The following is a 23,246-nucleotide window of genomic DNA, read 5'->3' as shown; positions in this document are numbered from 1 at the left end:
GCCAAAAAAAAGTTTGATTACCTCATCATTATCGAATCGAATGAATATTTTCAAAATGTTTTTAGAATTCAAATCAAACAACGAATACTCCACGATTTTTCTTTGTACTCCTACGAATAATTTTTTTTCTCTCTTTCAAGTTCAAAGTTTTTGGTTTCTGGTTTCGTTGATGATGATGATGCTGATTTGATCAATAATCGTGATGATCATGATGATGATGAAAAAACGAATTTCAGCCACCGAAACATGGTATGTTTTTTTTTGTTTGACAATAAAATTTAACCTGTACATTTTTTGAACTAATTTGCATATTTTCATTAATCAATCAATCGATTTATGAAAAAAAAAATTTTCAATTTGATTTAAAAAAAATACAAACATTGTTTATGAATAGATCCAAGATGTAGTTGTATCGAATTGTGAATCTTGTTTTTTTTAATTTTGATCCTCATTGACCTTTGAAAGTGTTAGACGATGATTCTTTAAAAAAAAGCTGAATATTGAGAACAAGAAAAATTTTGTTGATCAAGTTGTTTTTATTTATTCGATGATATCATATGTCCAAACAAACAAACAAATAAACAAGCAGACACCGGTTACAAACAGATCTGGCTGGCTAAATTAAATTAATCTTAGATCAATTGATTAGATAATTGGCTGAATTATTATGGTTTGAAAATCGGCTTTTTTCACGGCTATCCAAATAGGAAAAACCTAAAAGTGAAGCAAAAGAAATGAAGAAAACGAAAAACCGGTCAAGCGGTGGTGGTTATTTACTTCAGTCAGAAATGTGGCGATTATTTTCGAAGATAAATTCACGATTATAATCCTGATGATGATGATGATTACCCGAAACTGTATCGAAACACACGCCCAATAATCAACAGACACTTATCGAGGTGTTGAAATTTTTTTTTATCAGGAAATTCGAATGATAGCAAAAAAAACATTATTGATTAACCTGAATGGAAACATTTAAATGTCATGTTTTCGAATTAAATTATCATTATCGTCGCGATTAGCTCATGACCAATGTTATAATGATGATGATGATGATAATGGAATTTCCATTTTTTTCAAATTACAACATCGATATCATTACAAAAAACGACAACAACAATAATGACCGTGATCAAAATCAAAAAAAAAAACTTCCGCAATTATAAACTTATCGATAGAGTATTCGAATATGAATCATCATCATCATCATTAAATTCAAGACAACAAATCACCGAACTGATGATTGATATATAATAATGATGATGACAAGAGAAAAAAAAATTCTATAGAATTTCATTTGAAAACAGAAAAAGGTTTGATGTCTTTGTTGTTCTTTATTCATCATGATGATAATAATTTTCATACATTCAATAGAAATGTCGAGAATAAATAAGGTTGATTGCCCTCTTATATATGGACCCTATACGAACATACGTATTTGATGGTTATATTTGTGTGTGGATGAATAATTTGAGAAATTCCCACATATTTACAAACATTTACGTTAGGTAAGTAGTTGATATTTCAATTTTTTGTTCTTTCTCATTCACTTTAACAAAAACTTCCGTAATCATTTTTTTTTCTCTCATCCACTTTTAAAATGTGATACTTGTTGTTGTGTTTCAACACATAAAAAAAACCAATTCACCACAATATCAATTTTTTATTCAAATTCAACATGTGAATCTTTGGTCTGTATAAGTAAAATGGCATTACTCAATACATAGCTTATTAATGATAACATTGTTTGATTTGTCAAATCAAACATTTCTTTAACATTAAAATAGAATGAATCATGCATTGAACAAATTTGTTCCAAACAATGATATTCACTATCATTAATAATTAATGGACGTATTGATTTATTATTATTATTATTGGTCATTATCATCATCTTATTGGATTGGTTACGCTGTTGTTGTTGTTGTTGTTGATGATGATGATGATGATGATGATAATTATTATTTGAACTTACTGCTAAAGCAATATGTTTCTGTATTTCATGTATAAAATCTTCCATTTCTGTATGCATCGATTGTGATGCCATACAGCTTAACCAAATGTCTAAAAACATTATTATAAATGCTATAGCTGGTGGTAACATTGCCAAAGATGGTTTAATGGATAAATGATCCAATATACAAATACAGGTAGCCATCCGTAAACCACAGGTCAATATTTTCACCAACATTGCTATGGATAAATGGCTATTAATATGGCCAATATTATCACGTAAACGTATCATTTCTTGAAATAATTTGCCATAATTTGAATACAAAGGTAATTGTTCTTTGTAAGCTATTTACATATATATAATATAAAAAAAGAAATATTAATTTTGCATTTCATTGTTTCATTTGCAGAATTACATTGAATTCGTTCATTCACCAAAATGGCTGCATATAAATACATTGTAGCCAATGAAGATATATTTGCTCCAAAAATGGTTCCACCCAACATAAAACCAATTACAATTGCAAATGGTTGTCGTTCAATAATCGATGCAACAATACCAAATGCTGATGAATACATTAAAATGATGATGATAATGAATACATAGATAAATCTATAATATAATAAACGACGATTACCATTACTAGATGAATCAATATTGTTACCATCACCAATGGTCTGTATGATTTCAATAATACGATGTCCAAAAAAAATATTTGTCATTTTTATTGCTGAAAATTCCATCATCATACAAAAATGATAGATTTGTATCAAATAATCCATTGTATTATGGACAGCGGTTCCTTTGAATTGAAAATCAGCTGCATAGCTTGTTTTCGATATATACCATATTATTGTCGATGGTATTAGATAGAATAATTCTTGTATTATGACAAATAATATGATCAGATTTTTTTGCAATTTTTTCACCACATTACGACGAAAATATTCACCCATATATGAATTGCCAAATATTGTTTGAAACAATATTATTCGATATAATCGATGATCATATTTTGCCATTATATGCTCTTTTAAATCCAACGACGACGACGACGATGATGATGATTGTGAATCAAAATAAAGTATCATTCTATCCGAATGACAAAAACAAAAAAAAAATGATCCAGAAAATTGGACATTTTTTTCCAATAATCATCATCGCATGACAATAAATTCAAATCATAGATTGTTTCATTAACTGGCAAAAAAAATTCTATAAATAAATATCGATTGCAAATGAAAAAAAAAATGATTTTTCCCAATAACAATGGAAAAGTTTTCAAAAAAAAAAAAATTTTTCATATCATATGAGAAATTGCACGTAAATATTGAGCTTTAATGATTGTTTTCCAAAGAAAAAAAAAATGAAAAAGAATTCATAACATTCTCATTTTTTTTTCTTTCAAATTTATTTTTCATTTTTTTTTATCTTCAAAAGTCACGTAAGAATTATTTGAATAAGAATAATTTTTAATTAAAAATTTTCTCAATGAACAATTTCGATGATGAACATGATTAGTATTATGGTTTTCGAATAAACAATAAAATGTTTATAAAAGGACTATCAATCAATATGGTGAATATGAAACCAAATACATAGGAATATATTGTATTTGTAAATATTAAACTTAATGTTGATAACCATTGTAAATCTAGTAATGAACGTCTTGAACTGATCAAAGTATTCACTATTAACAAATGTGTTAGATAGACGGAAAAAGTTAATTTTGAAAACAATCGAAATAATGGCCAACGTAGAAAACGTGTGATGATTGAATGGGAATTTTTGATACACAATTCGAATAGAATGATCAATATTGTGGCAAATATGGTTCGATTTAATGGATATAATATGGCTGACCAAAAACGATCATATGGACGGCCATAGAACCATGGTAATGTATCGAATGTACAGAATAGATAACCAAAAACAATTGCTACTAAAGCACAAATGGTCTTTATTCTTGACCATGGATTATGTTTTTGATCTATTCTAGTACATCCATACCAAAAACCAATGAAATAAATGATTGAATGGCTCCATGGTTTGAAATAGATTTGAAAAAATCTACCAAATCCATTGACAGACGTCGAAATTGAATTGAATCCATCGAAATCACTGTATGAATGAATGAAAATGATTGAAAAAAGATCCGTATATATATTGTTGATCTTACCTTAATGATGTTAAAATCAGACCAGGTGGTAACCGGTAAATGAATACATGTAATGAAGTAATCACAATCGATGCCAACACCAGAATTTTGATCCATATCAATCCTTGTTTTGTAGAATTTCTAGTTAAAAACCATAAAGGTAGAATTGAAAGTAATCGTAATTGCATATCGACAGCCAGATACCAGGTATGTGTACCACACTATTTAGTATATGAATCAAAAGAATGCAAAATCATCATCATCAACAATGTATTGATCATCTGAATTTCTTACCATATTTTTCGGATCAATTAAATTTTGCATATAAATCAAACTATGCCACCAGGTTTTCGTACATTTCATTTGAATTTGTTGCATTCGTTTTGTCCATGTTGGACCATTTAACCAAATACCATTAAGTGGTAAAACAAATGATAATAAAATGTAGAAAATTAATTGTGGTGTAAATCGTAGATAACGAAGACCAATATATGAAATGACAATGAATCGTTTTCGTTCTCCATTATGAATCAGTTTCATTGTTGTTGTTGTTGTTGTATAACTGGCTAAAAAACCACCAATAAAAATGAATACATCGACTGGATTGATGAATTGCATTAATGATTGTATAATTGGTGATTTAAGTTTTTCATTTGCAGCGAATATATTCTCTAAAGAATCGATAGATTAATCATAAAATCTACAAAAAAAAAGTCAACTTTGAAGCTTACTGTATGAATTCCAATCTTCATAAACAAACGTATGTGCTGTAATCACCCAAACATTTGACCAGAATCGTAAACCATGAATGAATGATAGATCATTATTATCATCTTTGGTCGATGATGAACGTTTCACTTGAATAAATGAACGAAAATTACGTAAAGGAGAAAAACAAAGCAGTAATCGTTCGAATGAATGTCCATCTAATGTAATTATTGTTGTGTGATTGAACAAGAAATAATTAGAAATATTTCGATAAGCTTATATGAAACTTACTTTTATGAACAGCTAAAAAATCATACAAACCAGCTGCAAATGTAATCGATATGAACAAACCAATCATAAATCTGATGAAATATATTAATTAAAATATGAATATGAATAATGAAAAAAAAAATGGCAATTACATGGCAATCAGCTGTACTGTGTTTGGTTTCAATGGCCATTCTGGTTTTCTATTACAAGATATTTGTCGCAATTTAAAACCAAAAATCTCTATATTATTATGCCATAATTCGTTTGGTTTTGTACATGAATTTGGTAGACAAATTCCTCGTATGATTGATGAATAATAGAAAATCGATGATTCATTAGCCAAATGAGTGTAAATAGTTTTATTCACTATTATTCGATCATCAACATTCGATGGTATGATTCCATTGGTTCGATGATTAACATTATGATTATTAACAAATGGCTGTTTTGTTGGCATTGGCCATTCAAATTCAAGTAAACAATATTCAGGTATGATTGGTGATGATTTTATTTTATCAATACTTAAACATTGATCATAATCACCATAATCAGTTATTGTACCAGATATGAAACCACTTGGCACCAAAGATTGTGACCATGAATTGAATATTTTTGTTGCCCATAATTTACGTTCATGAATCATTTGATTCAAAATGTAGCGAAGATCTTGGCCACATTTTCGATCAATGAAATCACTGTTATTGGAGCTATTTTTTCGTTCGACATTAATTAAATCATTCAAATAATTGGGTAAGAATATTTGTTGAAAATCAATATCGGAAATCTGTAATAATTGATTCCATGAATAATTTGTAGAATTTGCATCGACAACAACACCAACAACAAGCGTTATGATGACTGGCCACAACAATAACACCAACGCTCGGCAATTATATCCGGCCATTTTTATCGATATCTTTATCGTTCATCGCTTATTATATCAGCAAATAAATTTTTTTTTCAAAACTGACCCAAAAAAAATTAAAAACGTCAACTTTCATCAATAACGTGACGAGGAAAAAAAAGAAAACGAAAACGAAAAAAAGAATTCTTTCCAAGAACGAAAATCAAATTATATTATTGAACAGGAAACTATGAATGTGAATTTCAACAACAGTCATGTCAATTCTATTTATAAATTATAATCATTACACAAACCATTAACGTTTTGTTTTCGGTTTTGATCGATTGTGAAAAAAATGGACAATCTTAATGATCGATTTAAAGAAATGTTTGAAATGATTGGCACATCCTTGTCGAATATAATGTTAACATCTGAAGTCACAGTACAAGCAACACCAGCACCATCACCATCATTATCGCCGACACCAACACCACAAACTCAACAACAACAACCTGTAGCACCATCGCCATCATTTTCATCGATACAACAACAACAACAACAACAGCCACAGCAACCGCAACAACAACAACAGCAACCGCAACAGCCAAATTTGATTCAACAACCAAAAAGTATTCGAAGTAATCGTTCAGCAACATCACTTAGATCACGTTCTCGAATGCAATTAATAAATCCACGTACAAAAAGTAAACGTCATCATCATCATCAACATCATCAAACGGAAAAATCGACAAAAAGTCGTCGTACACGTGATACGTTATCGGGTAAAAGTCGTAGTATCAATGTTGTTGCGAATGATGAACAAAATGCCGAAAATAGTAATAATAATACAAATTATTCATTACCATTTGCAAGTGGATTAAATTCGATGGAACAACAATCGGCAACGGTTAATCGTCTTTATAGTTGTGCCGTATTCTTTATTCATTGTATACAACATCGAAAAGTTGCCATTACCAAACCATCTATACGACAAGCGGCATGGATGCCATTTATGCCGATGCCAACAAATAAAAGTTGGAATGAAGGTGGCCTTGCCGGCTTATTGATCGTTCTATCCAATGGTGATATGGATACATTTGTGCAGCTAAAAAATCGACCACCATTCCAAGATCGTTGGATCATTGAAGTGGCCGCTATACAATTACCACAAACATTAGAACTAATCAATCGTATTACATGGATGATAAAATTGGATCCGAAATCAAATTTTCATTGCTGTCAAGATAATGATATATTGATGTGGGTGGATGAAAAAATACTTGATTCCGGTACATTGGATTATATGTGGGGACCAGAATTGATTGATTTCTATCGATTACATATACAATCATCTTCAATACAATTACAACAACAACAACAGCAACATGTCGATGATAATAGTGATAAATCAAAATCATATTGGTGTAGCCTAAGTACAACGACTGGTCGTAAAAGTAGTTTTATCGAATACACTCTAGATTTGGCATTTCAATTCTTGCCACGTAATCCACCACGTACCGATGAAGAAGCAATGTTATTGAGTTCAAATCTATCAGAAAAAGATATTGAACGTTTATATAGTGATTTTCTTGACCATTGTTTTCCATCAATGTCAATGGCATTTCATTCATTTCGTGTTTATATGACAAAATATGGATTTCAATTTGAAGATGAACGTCTCACTCATCTGTTTATGGCATTCAATTACAATTGTAATGGATCCATAACATTTCCAGAATTATTGATGGGCCTTGCATGTATTGATTGTCATTCAATTCATAATGAAGTACGTGCAAAATTTGTAATGCGCTATTATGATGTGAATAAACGAAACTATTTAACACGTGAAGATATCCGTCAAATGCTTATCGTTATACATCCGAAATTGAAACGTGAAGAAATTGATTGTAAATTAGCGGAAACATTGCAAGTAATGGAACCAAATATGTTGGATGTGAATCGAATTTCCTATAAAGCATTTGTTGTTGCTGTTGGTAGTCATCGATTTCGTGGTACATCCAAATTATGTCGTGCTGATCGACCAGTATTCCAGATGATTACAAACATTATATTTACACGCCGTAAAAAACGTAGTGGTCGTGAATTCAAATGGTCATCGGCAATTGAAGAAACATATTCGGGTACATGTTCGAATTGTAAAGAAAAACAAATAACACTTTGTGATCATTTATTACGAATCGACAATAATGGCTATGTTTGTTCACGTAATCATTTGAAACAAATTAATAATCGTCGTGGTGTTGGTGAAACACGGACAAATTATTCATCATCATCGTCAAGTTCAAATCGAAAACGAAAATTTAATTTGAAAAATTTTTTTCGTAAAAGTGATGACAATGATTTTGAAGTATTAAATATTGCTTGGTCATTGATTCGAAAGATAAGAGAATTTGCACCATTGAAAGGTGACGCTAAAAGACCAAATGGATTTATGGCCGACAATTCAAGAGATAGTCAACAATTATATGATTGGTTTACAATGCTAGAGAGACGATTAAGTGAACAATTGGAATCAGAAAATCGTTGTGTTATTGTCAATTCACCTGCATTCATAATTGGTGATATACATGGTAATTTGGATGATCTGCTTACATTGGAACAATGTCTTTGGAAACAATATCCAGCTATTGATGCCAATTTAGTATTCCTTGGTGATTATGTTGATCGTGGTCGTTGGTCAATTGAATGCGTCATTTATTTGATGAGTATGAAAATTTTAATGCCAAACAAAATGACATTATTACGTGGTAATCATGAAGTAAGACCATTACAAGCACATTATTCATATAGAGCTGAATGTTTATCAAAATATGGTGATGAAATTGGTTTGAAAATCTGGGAATCAACTAATCGATTGTTTGATCGATTACCATTATGTGCCATTGTTGATGATGCTATATTCTGTGCACATGGCGGTATACCACGCAATACAATGGAAATTGGTGAAATACAACGTTTGGATAATTATATGCCGGAACCAGAACATTCATTTCCAATTGCATGGGAAATTTTATGGTCAGATCCCATACATCAGCAACAATTTCTTGAATTAGCATGCCTAATGAATGGTGTGGAAGATCCACGTGAAGGATTCTTACCAAATCGTAAACGTGGAACAGCATTCGTATTCAATGAAGATGCAGCCACTAAATTTCTTAAAAATAATGGCCTTACACATATTGTTCGTGCACATGAAGTGCCAACAAATGGATTCTTTTTTCATTTTGATAAAAAATGTGCCACTGTTTTTTCCAGTTCACATTATTGTGGTAATAATAATGAATGTGCCGTTATGTTGGTTGAAGGTGATTCAATTCGTATAATTCGTATCGATACAGCAAATAATCAATCAGCAACAGATTAAAACTATATATGTGAAATTAAAAAAAAACAAAGAAAAAAGAACAAAATAATTGTGTGTGTGTGTTTGAAATTTCATGGTTTCAATGATGATGATGATGATGTCTTAGTAGTAGATGCCGGTGGTTTTTCTGGTGAACTTTGTCTTGAGCTTGATTTTGATGATGATGATGTAGCCGCAGCAGCAGCTGTTGTTTCTTGTGATAATGGATTTAAATTCGGATTTACAATCGTAATTGGAGTTGAAGGATCCAAGCCAATCGATTCACCGATTGTAACTCTAGCCTTTTCAAATGTTGATGATAATTTTTCTTGAATAACGTTGATACACATTGATGTTAATGCAAGACCAAATAGAAAATAGATGAATGCATATAGCAATACATTGAATTGTGTGGGAACAAAATCACCGAAACCGATTGTTGACATTGAAATGAATACAAAATAGAATGCTTGAAATAATGTCCAATTTTCGAATGCCCAAAAAAGTATTGCACCAAGAAATAAATATAACATAAGTATGGCTAATGCCAACGATATAGGCAGATTGAATTCATCATCCATTTCATCGAAATCTAACATTGTTGGCATTGGTGTTTCCGGTGTCATCATAGTTGATGGTGACGTTGGTGATGATGGCGAAATGGTTACCATTGGGATTGGATTTTGTCGATATAATACCGATGATGATGATGATGATGATGCCATCATTGGATTTGTTGTTGATTGCAGATTTGGTTGTGATATTTCTGGTGGTGGTAACATTGTAACACGTCCTGTATTTGAATCAATAAAAAATGGTGGCTGTCGTTGAATTTTATTCAATGTATCCATTATTGCTTGTTGAAATTTTGTTGAACGTGTTGCTTTACGTCCCATATGTCGTACAGATCTTAATGAACGATCATAATAGATACGACGACAAGACATTATTAGATATTTGATTATTTTCGTGAATATTCTACCAAAATCGGCCAATACAATCAATAATAGTGGAATGCCAAAAAATGAATATATCATCGTGGCTGTTTTACCCAATGTTGTCACTGGTGGACTATCACCATAGCCTAAAATAACGAAAAAAAAGATGGAATTTTAATTAAAACTCGTAATTAAAACGTTTTTTTTGTGTGACATTCTGTAATTAGAAAAAAGAAATTAGGTAAACAAAAAAAAACTGCTGAATCTTTAAAATGATGAAATGTGTTAGTTTTTTTATGGTTGAAAACTCGTAAACTACACACACACACACATACAGGAATTTCGAAATAAAATTTTTCTTTTCTTGAATCAGATCCAAATTCAATGTTACGATTGATGATATGCTGTGATGATTTATGACACACACACATACACACAAATTTCTTGTCAAATTCTATAATGTCTGGAAATAATCATCATCAAATTTTAATTCACAGCATGTGAATTAAAATTTTTTTCGTTCAATTTTGAAAATCAAATTGATTGATTGGTTTTACAATTGAGAAATTTGACACCCACACACGTACATATACAACAAGCAAGTGGATATACTTACCGATTGTTGTAAATACAGTCATACTAAAAAATACTGAACCAATAAAATCCCAACGATCGGTTTCATCAAAACGTTCGATTGAATAATTTAAACGTTTTGAACATTGTTCACGTACAATCCAATCAAAACGATCCAATTCATCTTCAACTTTTAGATACCAATATTGATCAATAATTAGTACATATTGGTCATTATAATGTTCATTATCACCATCATCATCATCATGATCATTTGGTAATGGAAAATTTTGTCGATAACGCCATAATTCATCAATTATTTTATCAGTCATTTGATCGATTGGTTCATATAATTGTCGAATAATTGCCTTTGAACAGATTGATTGAGAAATGAAAATTTTCAATAATTTTTTTGTTTTATTATTCACTTACATTCTGTTCTTTTTCATGATTTCCTTCAATCGTTGAAAAAATGGCACCACCAAGACATGCATAAAGAATCAATGCAATCAAAAGTAATACATGTGTAAACCAACTTTCACTTAGCCGTTTGAGCCATACAAATAATCGTACTAATCGTGTATTGGTGCCTTCAAGTACATCATCAAAATTTGGTTTAACCAATAAACGTGTGGCCAATGTTTTTGGATCCACAACAAACATTGATCGTGATGATGGCACATTTCGAAATGAATTCGAAAAACGTGGTGATGACAATGATTGATGACTATTTTTACCGATACCAGATCGATGAAAACGTGGTGGCGCTCTTGGTGTTGTTGTTGATCTTGGTGATGTAATATTAGCCATTTGATTCAATGATGATACAATGATTCAAGAAGATACAAGATTTTCTTCTTATTAGGAAAAAGAATTTGATTCAAAAAAAATAAACAAAACAAATTCACATTACAAGCCAAAAATTGTCACATCATCATCATCAGGATCATCATTACGATTAAAATGAATAAAGAATTTTTGTTTTTATATTAACATTCTTGAATTCTTGAATTCTTCCTGTACGTGATATGATTATTAACGTTGTTGCTAATGAAAAGATGAAGAAGAGAATGTGATTATAAAAATAAAATCTAGAGCAAAACAAACACATGCAGACACATGAAAATAAAAATCATGAACCGGTTCACGAAAAACAAAAAAAAAACAAAAATAATAATAAAAATAAAATTGTCATCAAGAAAAAAAAGAAGAATAAATTTGTGGTTTATCCACACACACACAGGAAGAGATTCTATTCGTGTGTGTGTGTGTATAATTATGAAATTAAAAAGGATTTATAAGATGCAATTGAACAAACCAGAAAAAAAATTTAAAAAAAATCGGTTTAAAGAATTGGCATCACATTCACAATTAACAACAATAAAATACACCACATCCACATACATACCAAATCGTAGCATGATTCTTGTTGTTGTGATGAACATATGGTGAATGAAAAATAAAAATAAAAATTCTATTTTTATATATCAAAGAATCATCTATATCTGTGTTATATTATTCTTGTGAATATTTTTTATGATTGTAAATTCTACTGCATAATGATCATCATCATCATCATCATCGTAAACAGAATGATTTTGAATGAATGACAAGTCTTTAAAGTGATTAAATTGGTGAGAATGGTGGGTGTGTACGTGTTTCTTTGATTGTTGAACAAATAAGAAATGTCTATGATGAAAATGATACAAATGATTTTTCCTCATTTTTATCAGAATCATTTGTTTATAATAAAAACACAATGTATCCAGTTTGAAACGATGATGATGGATCATCAGACGTTTTGTTTTATAAATTTTTTGAAAAAAACTCAAACGTCATTAACATTAATGCAACATATGACATGAGGATCTAAGAAAATGATCAAATGAAAAAAAAATTGTTAGAAAGAAATTAAATCAAATCAGAATCAGAATATATTTACCTCGAAAAAATATTTATGATTTATTATATGAATATGACCGATACTGAAACCAAATTGTTGTTTCGAACTGGTCAAACGTTCATACATTTCTAATGTTTTGATTTTGATACCAATTTGATTCGAACGTTCAAGTGACATTTGCATACGTGGCATATAACGTTTACTACGATGCATCAAACGATTTTGTTCAGCCATTGGAAATAATGTCAATATTATGGTCAATATTTGTACATTGACAAACAGAATGTGTATCATCAATGATTGCATATTCATTGGCCGATATAGGATACGATATGTGGCCATTATATTGATTGGCAGATTACTGATCAATGCAAACAATATAACATTAGCCCATATTGTATGATTACTATTGTGAATCATAGAACAAATATATGTTAATTGTCGACGAAATTGTTGAAAAAGAAATTCATTCAAACCATATTTATTCGGCAATTGTTTTGTTGATATACGAAACATTAGATGATTAAGGAATCGTAATCTTTTCAATAGATATGCCTGTGATATTGTTGCCATATTTAGATAGATGATTGAATTTCTAACAAGAATATGATATACATAGAAATGAATAACTAAATCTATACATACAAATGTTATGAATAGCGTAGAATCACCATCAATCATAAAATGATGGATAAAGCTTCGAACATTAAAGTTCATGACAACAATAAAGCAAATTAAATGCGTAATTATGCTATAATCATGTATGATTAGAACGGAAAGAACCAGAAGAATTTTATGTTCACCCGATATATACGGAATGATTGGCATACGTATACGTTTAAAACGTTTGAAATTGATTTGCAGTTGAAGTTGTTTACAAAGATAGTGTATATTAATTATTTGCCATAGATTTGAATTATGATGATTGATTGATCGTATAAATGACCAAAATGATAATCGATTTGTCCAATGATTATCATCAGTTTGATTACGATGATGATTGAATAGTAAACATGAACGATATAAATCCATATTACGTACGGTAAAATCATAAACCGATGTAAAACCAATTAATCGATAATCATTAAAATAGATAACATATTGACTTTGTATAATATACAATATACCAATGGCAAGAGTCAATGCAGTTACACGACAATTTTCGATTTTATGTTGATAATAATGTAACGTCATATTTGAATGAAGAACATTGCCAAAAATAAGTTTTACAGTTGGATCATATGAACAGGGCCGGCCGAGAAAATCGCGAGGCCTTGTGCAAAAATAGCTTGAAAAGTTGGAGCTGCGAGGCCCTGTGTTGTACAGCGGAAAGGGCGAAGGCAGCGCGAGGCCTTGTGCGGTGCACAGTCTGCACAGGCGCCTCGGCCGGCCCTGCATATGAAGCCAATGTTTCTAATAAACTAATATCTTTGAAACAAATAAATAGATAACCAATGATTCGAATGAATTCAATCAATAAAATGATCATTTCATGTCGATATAACCGCCAATGTTTTTCATTATTATCGTCGATAATTAATTGACGAATTTGATCATAGAAACGTAGTTTGTTCAACATATTTTTTTCGATTTTAGAAACAAATCTGGTCAGGAATTTCTTTTTTTTTTTTTTGGTAGAATACAGATCATCATCAGATGAAAAAATGGTTGTAATAAAATGATTCTCTTTTTTTTATATGAACGAATCATATAGAAAAATGAAATTTCAATTTCTCTCCATTCTATTTTTTTGTTTGTTTGTGCTGTAATCAACTTGTAATCATTAGTGAAAATTGAATATACCAGCCCGAGAACAGGCGCTTCGCGCCTGTCCTGGTCTGGCCCTGCGGGGCTGACTCCTTGACGGTCAATATAACTGGATACCCGCAGGGGTGGCGGCTGCGCCGCCCCCCTGCTTGGTATCCAGTCAAAGGTATCAATCCTTGACGGTCAATATAGCTGGATACCCGCAGGTGTGGCGGCTGCGCCGCCCCCCTGCTTGGTACCCAGCCAAAGGTGTCAATTTTAACGCTTCGTGCCTGACGGTGGGTTTCTATGCACGGCGTGTTGCTTCCGGCCTTCGGTTTGGTACCGCAGGGTCAGCCATCACTTGTGCATTGCATTAATTATTATTTTATCGAAAGATTTTCCTTAAAACATTAATTAATTGTCAGAGCAAAAGCCAATACGACAGGAAATCGTCCACGAACCAATTTAAATGGTAGCTTAAGATCTCGATCGTTTTGCTGCAAAATGAATCATAGCCTCCTTGTCAATATTCGAGCTTCAATGCTGCGTCTATTTACAAATAAACGCGTGCCATTGAGCAAACCACTTTGTGGTTCAATATTGCGACTGAACATGATAATCGATCCAATGTTTAATCCAAGTTTGTGTCTATAGATCCTATAGGATAACCTTGTGGGTTCATCGCATGAAGACACTCAACATTGAATCGTCAACCGCTGTGGCTTTCTGTAATATCGTAAATGCTCCATTTTCTTTATTTTAAATGAAAAAAGTTATGAAAAAAGTTATCAGGTATTTTAGGTATAATCAGGTTAAATAACCGAAATAACTTACCAAACGATGAGTAGATCATAGATCACGGGAACAAAAACACAGAAAAAAATCATTCCAATGAATGCAGTCTTCAGGCAAGATTTTATCATCAAATACACACTCACACAGGCACACAAAATGAAAATCACGTGCCACATGTATTATCACAATAATCAATTCGAAAAATTCGAATTCGAACTCTTTCTATGTACTATTGAATGACTGCACCATCTATTGGATGCAAAATCTGCAGCAAAGTGTGCTGAGCTAGAACAATGAAAAAAAGCTTTGTCAAAGCTACATACCACAGAATGCGTTTCTTTGGAAGCGACTTCTACTTCTGAGCTGGACGAACTGTTCAGCGGCATTCAAAAGTTTTCCCGCATGCTCAGACACACACACACAACACACACTGAGTAGCTTATACTAAATAGTTATGTTTGTACTGAAAATAAGTAGGAATGTCCAGCTCGGCTTCCCCGCATCAAATGCCAAGTTAATACACAGTGCCAGTACACAGTGCAAGCACTTGGCGAGTGTAAAAGTTGCAGTTACCGACAAACAAGCGTCATAGAATAGTAGATTTTAATATGTAAACTTTCGTTTGGTGAATATACTACTTACCTGAACAAAATTTATCGATTCGTGGTTCGATTTTTGAAAAACAAACAATAGAAAAAAAATTTTTGAAAAATATTGAAAATTCGCCTCCATCTTCTCCTTAGAATATTGATTTTGATTTCCAGAGAAGAAGAGAGAAACAAAAATTGCAAATTTGAATTTTGCTTTTTTTTAAAAAAAAATACATTAAGAAGTCAATGATGATGATGATTTTCATAATCGATTGTTAATACAATCGATTATGACGGACGATCATTTATCATTGTTATTCAATAATGGATATGCAATTTCGGTATTGATACCACAACGATTAAAACCTCGTGCTAAACGAAAATAACCATGTTGTTCACCCCATGATTTGCCCCAACTATTTTTAATAATCCATGCATCCGGTGTATAACCGACCAACAGAACGGCATGATTAATTTGTTCTGGACACGAACTATCGTTAAATATACCGGAACGATAATTTTTCGTTGAAATTGGATCAGCATTAATTGCCGTATATAATGGACCAAATGCAACCAAAGCACGTTGAATATCATCATCATTCAATTGTTCAGTTTGAAATGATCGTGTATAACGTTGACGACTTCGTAAACAATAATTATCAATTTCGGCTATTACTGGATCAAAATATGGAAAACAAAATGAATCTCTTGCTCTGTATGGTTCATATTGTTCAGATGTTAAGCCATTATCTTTTACATAGTTAAATGCCTGATATGATGTACCACCTTGACAACCAGATCTAGGACCACTTGCACAATCAACCATTTGTTGTTCACTTAAATCAAATTGTTGATTCGTGGTACGATTTTTTATTAGATATGCAGATTCAATCGATCCAGCAGTGGCAAATGTCCAACAGCTACCACATTGGCCTTGATTTTTAGCTGGTGTTACCGCTTGATGATCACGCCAATCAAATGAATCGGGTAATGATCGCAGCGATGGTTGACATTGTTGATCATTGCCAGTCAAACGTTTTTCACGTCGTTTAGATGATGATGATGATGATTGACTTTCATTAGCAGGTGGTGGTGGTGGTGGCAATACGCCCAACATTCCACGAACATATGTATCGCTCTGAAATAAAGGGGAAAAATTTTTTATCAACAATCAAAAGAAAAGCTAATATAGAATACCTTATCGGATAATGATGTAAATCCATATCTAATTCGATTTTTTTTGTTCATATTGGTCGAATTTCTTCCAGCCAATTTTGTTTGATTATCATTTTGTTGCTGTCTACAATAATCAATCATTTGCCTCATTGAATTGAATAGATTCATAATACTTTCGATTGAAATGGAATTTTGTGAAAATGTTTTCTATAAATAAATTGAAAAAAAAAATTTGTTTCCGGTTTCAAATCAACAAAAAAAAAACAACGAACTTACATAATACGATTCAACGATTGAACCAAAATTCATGTTACCATCAAAAATATTCAATTCATTCGTTGATGATGATGATGAATTATTCGAATCATCATCTGGTAGTTGTGATTCAAAACAATCATTAATCGTATCCATTGATAGATTATTGGGTAGATTATCAATCAATTCACCCAATGATTTATTCATTTGTAATACATTTATTAGCGTATCAATCATATTATTACCACCATTATTGTTATCATCGCAATGGATCAACAACAATTGATGGATTGATAAAAATTTTAGCAAAAAAATCATCAACATAATAAAACGATCCATGATCGATTGCCACTGAACAATCGATTTCTGATTCTCTACATACACACACACACTTATATATGTTCGAAATTCTAACGATTGACGGAATACCATACACACACACACACAACAGATGGTTGTGTCGACCAAAAACCACCTGTGTGTGAATTTGAAATGCAAAGAAATTTTTTTTTTGTTTTAAATTCCAACAGATTTTGTTTTTTTTAATCATGACTGACATGAATTGAATTTAACAAATTACAACAAATCACATAGCGAAAAAAAAGGATCTACAAAATAAAAAATTGTTTTCTCTCTGTGTGTGTGTGTTTGGAAAAAACATGAATATTAACCGGTGAAAATCACAATTTTGAATACGAAAAATAACAACAACAACAAAAAATGGCAAAGATTTATATTTTTCTGAGCAACGCAATTTTTTGTTTTGTTTTGTTTCTTTCTTCTAATCATCATTAGAATTATTTAGTTTTTTCACTAATGATTCATATAGCCAAAAATGTAATGCAGTTGAAAGGGTTGATTTAAAAATACTCGGTATCATACCCTTATAAAAAGCGGCCAAATTTTCTGTTTGTATAGTATGTACAATACAATGAATGAAACCTTCATAATGTACAGTTTTACCAAAACTATTGCCACGTGCTGCTTCAAAGCCACGTATTTGTAAACGTTTTTTAACCAAATCTAATGGATAGACTAGAAATTTGGCTACCATACCGGATAGGGCACCACAGAAAAAACTTGATTGTATATGAATTTCATGGCCATGTTTATAACCAATATTTATGGCAATATGATCAGAATGATAATGTTGTAACCATCTTTCTTTAAATATATTATATGTAGCGAATTGAGCACCAGAAAATGGCATTATTTGCATTAATGTTGGCAGGAAACCACGATATAAACCAACACGGCCTTCATATTTTGCAATGGCCATAAATGCTTGCCGTGTATTATGATAGGTTTTCGGTTCAGATTGTGATACCATACGTGTACGTATAACATCAAATGGATGTGATAATAATGTGCCAGTAAAACCGGCCATTGAACCACAAATAAAATGAACTAATGGCTGTGATTGCATTACATGTTTATGTGAGATAATTTCTTCATGATCAATTAGCCATTTCAATGTTAACTTGGTGAGAATTTCAAATGATGAAAAATATGCCATGCCTAATCGAAAAAAAAGAATTAAATTCTTGAATAATGAATAATAACCACAAATCAAATCGCTTACCATAAATACCGGACAACATTTGTGCAGAAACATGTCCTTTCCAAAGGGCATAAACAGATTCTTCGCGTATAATACAGGAAAATGTTTGTGTTAATGAACGATATTTTGATATTGATGATGAACGTGATATTGGTTCAATTTGTAATTGAAAACGTATTTTAAGCACATCCAATGGTTGACAAATAAAACGTGTTGCACAACCGGAAAGAAAACCAGAAATCACATAATGCCAATTGGATTTTTGTTGATGATTGTTATTATTATTAAAATTTGTTGATGATAATAATCTCAATGATGATGATGATGATGATGACGATGATGATGACGATGATGATGTGGATGACGATGTTGTTGTTTTATTATCAAAATTATTATCACTAAAATTTTTATTATTATTCATATCAACCATTATTGGATGTTGTGGTTATTTAGTCAGTATGTCCCATTGATATTCAAATTCGATTATATATCATAATTGATCAATTTTCTTCTTCTTCTTGTTTCGATCACCGTAATCACAAAATTAAATTAAATTTCAACTAAAATAAAAACTTCTTTTGTGTTGTTCATCACCAGGTTTGTTGATGTTTTTTTTTCTTTGTTGTTGTTGTTGTTTTCTCTATTCGTTCTATTATCTTCGTACATTTACACACAACCACAATAAATTAATGAAATTTTCTGCACTTGATTATAATGATTTTATTATTAACGGTGGGGCTTTATGAACAAAGTGAAAGATGATGGTGATATGGGGGTTGCCGCTATTTTTAATTTTCATCTATTATTGCTGTTATTTTGCCATTAAATATGATCTGATTTGTTGTTGTCGTTGTAGTCGTTATTGTCATTCAATGTGTGTGTGTGTGTTTTTGAATGTATCTAAACAACAATGATTCGAATGGAATGGAAGAAACGAAAAAAAAAATTGATGATTATAATGAGGAATAAGAATGAAATTCAGTGAAAACTAGGGATGGGAAAAAAAGGGAAGAAGGAAAAAAAAAGAAGACATCATCCTCATCATCATCAACGATGATGATGATTGTCGTTAACCACAACAACAACTACAGCTACAAAAATTTACCATTCATTCACGATGATGATGATGATGAGGTGCTCAATTCATTCAGTTGGCCACAAAATCCATAAACAAACAAACAAACAAACAAAATGTGAAAACAACAAGTGAGTTTGATGTTTTGTTTTGTTTCGTTCTATCTGAAAAGAAATGAAAAAAAAAAAAAATTTCACTGATATATCACGAAAATCATACCAGGGGATTCGTTCGATTTTTTGAATGACACACACACAAATATAACGGTATATATAAATCTCATCAATCAAACAAAGTTGTTGTAATAATATATTTATTAACCTTGATGGATAAAATCCAAAGACAAGTTTGTCGCGCGCGCGTAAAATTTTTTTTTTTTTGTTTTGTTTTGTTTCTGGTTATTATTGATTTATTTAAGCATGATATATGTCGGTCTTATTTGTTGTTGTGTTTAAAATAAACTTGTTGCTGTAGTTTATATATACACACAATGGGTTTATTCATCATCATCATCATCATTCATTTGTATTAAAATCGAAATGAAAAAAAAATGTCATCATCTGATTAATAATAAAATAACCACTGACTTGTTTAGACGTTGCGCCCTCTCACTGTCTCTTTATCATTAAATGGATGGATATATACGTGATTTTGTTTTGTATTCAGAGAAATAAAAAAAATTTATGCTGATGATTGAAGTTGATGATGATTTTGATCCACTGAGGAAAGAAAAAAAAATAACATAAACATTTCACTTGTTATTATATTCTCAAATGAATATAGATTTGATTTTGTTTTCAATTATGGAAAATTGTTTTCATCTCATGTGTATAATAATAAATGAACATTTGAATGTGTGATAATTTGTTTTTTTTCAAATTTATTTCATTTTTCTTGTTGCGAAATTTTTTTTTACGAAGGTACATCATGCTGGTTTGTGTGTGTGTGTGCCTGTGGAATACACACATGCAGCAAATCATGCTTTGGATCGAATTTTTTTTTTCGAAAATCACATGACCGTAATTGTTGTTGATTTGTTTTTGATTGTGGTCATAATGTTTACGTTTTGTTTGCAAAAAGTTTATTTTCATACCAAAATGATTGATAATAAGCAACGCAACGTAAGGTTGTAGTTAAATGGTTATCATCAATATATTTTTTATTGTGACTACAATTTTTTATCATTTACGTTTTACCTCATATATGAACGGTAATCTTTTTTTTTTTTTTGGGCGAAGCCAAATCGGTTGATGTGATATTTTGTGTGTGTGTGCATTTGTGTGTCTTTTTTGAGCATTGATTTTTTTTGGGTTTGTTTTTTTTGTTTGTTTGTTGCCATTTGATTTATAATCATCATCATCATCATCATTGATTGCTACCAATGTAATTCTGATTTTTTGTCAAGTGAAACGCGACATTTTTTGTTTTCTTTCCGTTTTCTCTATGTATTGTTCGAGGAGCCATCAAATCATTGATCAATAGAACAAATTTAATTTAAAATTTGCTGCAATAATAAATCCATTGAAAAGAATTTTCGTGCAAACAAAACAAAACAAAACAACAATGATTTTATTGGAATTCAATAATCGAATAATTGAAGATGTTCTTCGTTTGAAAATTTCTGAATATGAGTAAGTTTTTGTTTTTGTTTTCGTTTGTTTGTTTTACTTTTAAAATTTGATCTTTTGTTTTGCGTTTGAAAAAAAAGGAAAAACAATAAAGCCGATTCCGTAGAGGTAAAAGTTGCCGATTTCGATGGTGTACTGTATCATATTTCCAATCCGTGTTTGGATAAAACGAAAATTCGTATCAGTATTTCATTGAAATTCTATAAAGAATTACAACAACATGGTGCAGATGATCTATTGAAACGTGAATATGGTGATTTTTTGTTGAAACCACCGGAAAAGGGTTATAATGTTACATTATTATATGATCTGAATAATTTACCAACGGATAAAGAATCATTGATAGAGAAGGCATCATTATTGAAACGTAATTGTTTTGCATCGGTATTTGAAAAATATTTTGAATTCCAAGAAAACGATATACAAGACACAAAACGTGCTGTTATCCATTATCGTGATGATGAAACAATGTATGTTGAATCACAAATAGATCGTGTTACGGTCATATTTAGTACAACATTCAAAGATGAAGATGATATTGTTCTTGGCAAAGTATTTATGCAAGAATTTAAAGAAGGTAGAAAAGCATCACATACAGCACCACAGGTATTATTTTCACATCGTGAACCACCACGTGAACTACAGGATACGGATGCACGTGTTGGCAATAATATTGGTTATATTACATTTGTACTATTTCCACGTCATACATGTAAATCGAATCGAGATAATACGATTAATTTAATACACACATTTCGTGATTATCTTCATTATCATATAAAATGTTCAAAAGCATACATTCATTCACGTATGCGTGCAAAAACATCGGATTTTCTTAAAGTATTGAATCGTGCACGTCCAGAAAAGATTGAAAAAGAAAAACGAAATATTAAGTAAGTGAACAAAATATATCAATCAATCAATCAAACATATTTATTGGTTTTTATTTATTATTTTTTTGCCAAAAAAAACTAGGGGAAAAATCATGAACATCCGTTAACCAAACAACATGTGGAATATCAAATGAAATGATGGCATGAAAATGGTAACAGCAATAATAATAATAATTTTATATTTCACAGAATCACAGAATATTCATCATCATTTTTTTTAAAAAAATTATTGTTTTTCGCATGGAATGAAAAATTGTTTGTTTTCATTATTTTATTCTCCTACTACTAAGTTATTATTATTACCATTCAGTTTCTAAATTGATCGATAATCAAAATAAAAAGTTTTCGTTTCTATTTAATTGAAATAAAAAAACAAAAATGAATAATGGTCAGTGTTTTGTTTTTCTTCCGAATTCGATTCGATCAATGACATTTTTCCATTCACTCATTGATTTCAAAGTTCAAACACCTTTTTTTCAATTTCAATCACTCGAATCGAATGATTTTTGATCATTTTTTGTTGTTGTTTTTGACTGATATTTGCAATGGTTGGCAGAAAAATTTTCTTTTTCAACCACCAACCATAATTCAGCGACACCTCATCATTATTTGATTGAACCGGCCGGTATTTTTTTTTCTCAATGATGGTGATGGTGATTTTTTTAAATTTGAAATGAATATAAATCACACTCACACACACACACACATATGTAAATTATCATCATCATCATCATTATTATGACGTTGACAAAAAAATTTTTTTTTTTCGCGATATATATCGATGATAAGATTCCAAGATGATGATGATCAAA

The 23,246-nt window shown here is 30.9% G+C and overlaps 8 protein-coding genes across 11 annotated transcripts; 2 read left to right on the top strand and 6 right to left on the bottom strand.

Moving 5' to 3' along the window:
* Positions 1-1,663: 1,663 nt before the first annotated feature.
* On the bottom strand, positions 1,664-3,145 carry LOC124497783 (uncharacterized). Its single transcript, XM_075734071.1, has 2 exons — positions 2,370-3,145; positions 1,664-2,298 (listed from the first exon to the last, which is right to left on the bottom strand). Exons 1-2 carry the CDS (start codon positions 3,043-3,045, stop codon positions 1,664-1,666), a joined length of 1,311 nt encoding a protein of 436 aa, XP_075590186.1. The 5' UTR covers positions 3,046-3,145.
* A 262-nt stretch (positions 3,146-3,407) lies between these two features.
* Positions 3,408-8,856, bottom strand: LOC124497898 (nose resistant to fluoxetine protein 6). Its single transcript, XM_047061579.2, has 7 exons — positions 8,548-8,856; positions 5,243-6,056; positions 5,112-5,182; positions 4,844-5,038; positions 4,407-4,783; positions 4,134-4,333; positions 3,408-4,075 (listed from the first exon to the last, which is right to left on the bottom strand). Exons 2-7 carry the CDS (start codon positions 5,992-5,994, stop codon positions 3,478-3,480), a joined length of 2,193 nt encoding a protein of 730 aa, XP_046917535.2. The 5' UTR covers positions 5,995-6,056; positions 8,548-8,856; the 3' UTR covers positions 3,408-3,477.
* Positions 6,102-9,346, top strand: LOC124497904 (uncharacterized). The gene has a single exon (XM_075734255.1). The coding sequence runs from the start codon at positions 6,290-6,292 to the stop codon at positions 9,317-9,319; it is 3,030 nt and encodes a 1,009-aa protein (XP_075590370.1). The 5' UTR covers positions 6,102-6,289; the 3' UTR covers positions 9,320-9,346.
* Positions 8,236-16,006, bottom strand: LOC124497897 (TWiK family of potassium channels protein 18). Of its 2 annotated transcripts, none has more exons than XM_075734256.1 (4): positions 15,899-16,006; positions 11,242-11,856; positions 10,853-11,177; positions 8,236-10,382 (listed from the first exon to the last, which is right to left on the bottom strand). In XM_075734256.1, the coding sequence occupies exons 2-4, from the start codon at positions 11,617-11,619 to the stop codon at positions 9,391-9,393; spliced, it is 1,695 nt and encodes a 564-aa protein (XP_075590371.1). In that variant the 5' UTR covers positions 11,620-11,856; positions 15,899-16,006; the 3' UTR covers positions 8,236-9,390. The 2 variants fall into 2 exon arrangements, with proteins under 2 accessions (XP_075590371.1, XP_046917534.2); XM_047061578.2 differs by lacking the exon at positions 15,899-16,006 and adding an exon at positions 12,218-12,353.
* LOC124497901 (uncharacterized) lies at positions 12,523-14,192 on the bottom strand. Its single transcript, XM_047061585.2, has 2 exons — positions 12,752-14,192; positions 12,523-12,678 (listed from the first exon to the last, which is right to left on the bottom strand). Exons 1-2 carry the CDS (start codon positions 14,108-14,110, stop codon positions 12,616-12,618), a joined length of 1,422 nt encoding a protein of 473 aa, XP_046917541.2. The 5' UTR covers positions 14,111-14,192; the 3' UTR covers positions 12,523-12,615.
* On the bottom strand, positions 15,066-17,912 carry LOC124497903 (uncharacterized). Of its 2 annotated transcripts, XR_012832429.1 has the most exons (4): positions 17,299-17,912; positions 17,044-17,229; positions 15,296-16,984; positions 15,066-15,213 (listed from the first exon to the last, which is right to left on the bottom strand). XR_012832429.1 is itself a non-coding variant. In XM_075734258.1 (3 exons), exons 1-3 carry the CDS (start codon positions 17,707-17,709, stop codon positions 16,148-16,150), a joined length of 1,434 nt encoding a protein of 477 aa, XP_075590373.1. In that variant the 5' UTR covers positions 17,710-17,912; the 3' UTR covers positions 15,066-16,147. The 2 variants fall into 2 exon arrangements, 1 of the variants encoding a protein (XP_075590373.1); XM_075734258.1 differs by having other exon boundaries at positions 15,066-16,984.
* A 139-nt stretch (positions 17,913-18,051) lies between these two features.
* Tpc1 (Thiamine pyrophosphate carrier protein 1) lies at positions 18,052-20,863 on the bottom strand. 2 transcript variants are annotated; one of them, XM_047061581.2, is made up of 4 exons: positions 20,235-20,366; positions 19,944-20,077; positions 18,860-19,738; positions 18,052-18,795 (listed from the first exon to the last, which is right to left on the bottom strand). In XM_047061581.2, exons 3-4 carry the CDS (start codon positions 19,266-19,268, stop codon positions 18,059-18,061), a joined length of 1,146 nt encoding a protein of 381 aa, XP_046917537.1. In that variant the 5' UTR covers positions 19,269-19,738; positions 19,944-20,077; positions 20,235-20,366; the 3' UTR covers positions 18,052-18,058. The 2 variants fall into 2 exon arrangements, with proteins under 2 accessions (XP_046917537.1, XP_046917539.1); XM_047061583.2 differs by lacking the exons at positions 19,944-20,077; positions 20,235-20,366 and adding an exon at positions 20,501-20,863.
* Positions 20,864-21,269: 406 nt separating this feature from the next.
* Arpc2 (Actin-related protein 2/3 complex, subunit 2) lies at positions 21,270-22,813 on the top strand. Its single transcript, XM_047061586.2, has 3 exons — positions 21,270-21,544; positions 21,622-22,434; positions 22,517-22,813. Exons 1-3 carry the CDS (start codon positions 21,477-21,479, stop codon positions 22,539-22,541), a joined length of 906 nt encoding a protein of 301 aa, XP_046917542.2. The 5' UTR covers positions 21,270-21,476; the 3' UTR covers positions 22,542-22,813.
* The last annotated feature ends 433 nt before the right edge of the window (positions 22,814-23,246 follow it).

This window comes from Dermatophagoides farinae, chromosome 9 (assembly GCF_024713945.1).
Source record: "Dermatophagoides farinae isolate YC_2012a chromosome 9, ASM2471394v1, whole genome shotgun sequence".
Taxonomy (NCBI): Eukaryota; Metazoa; Arthropoda; class Arachnida; order Sarcoptiformes; family Pyroglyphidae; genus Dermatophagoides; species Dermatophagoides farinae.
This window is presented reverse-complemented; position numbering and strand designations above follow the sequence as displayed.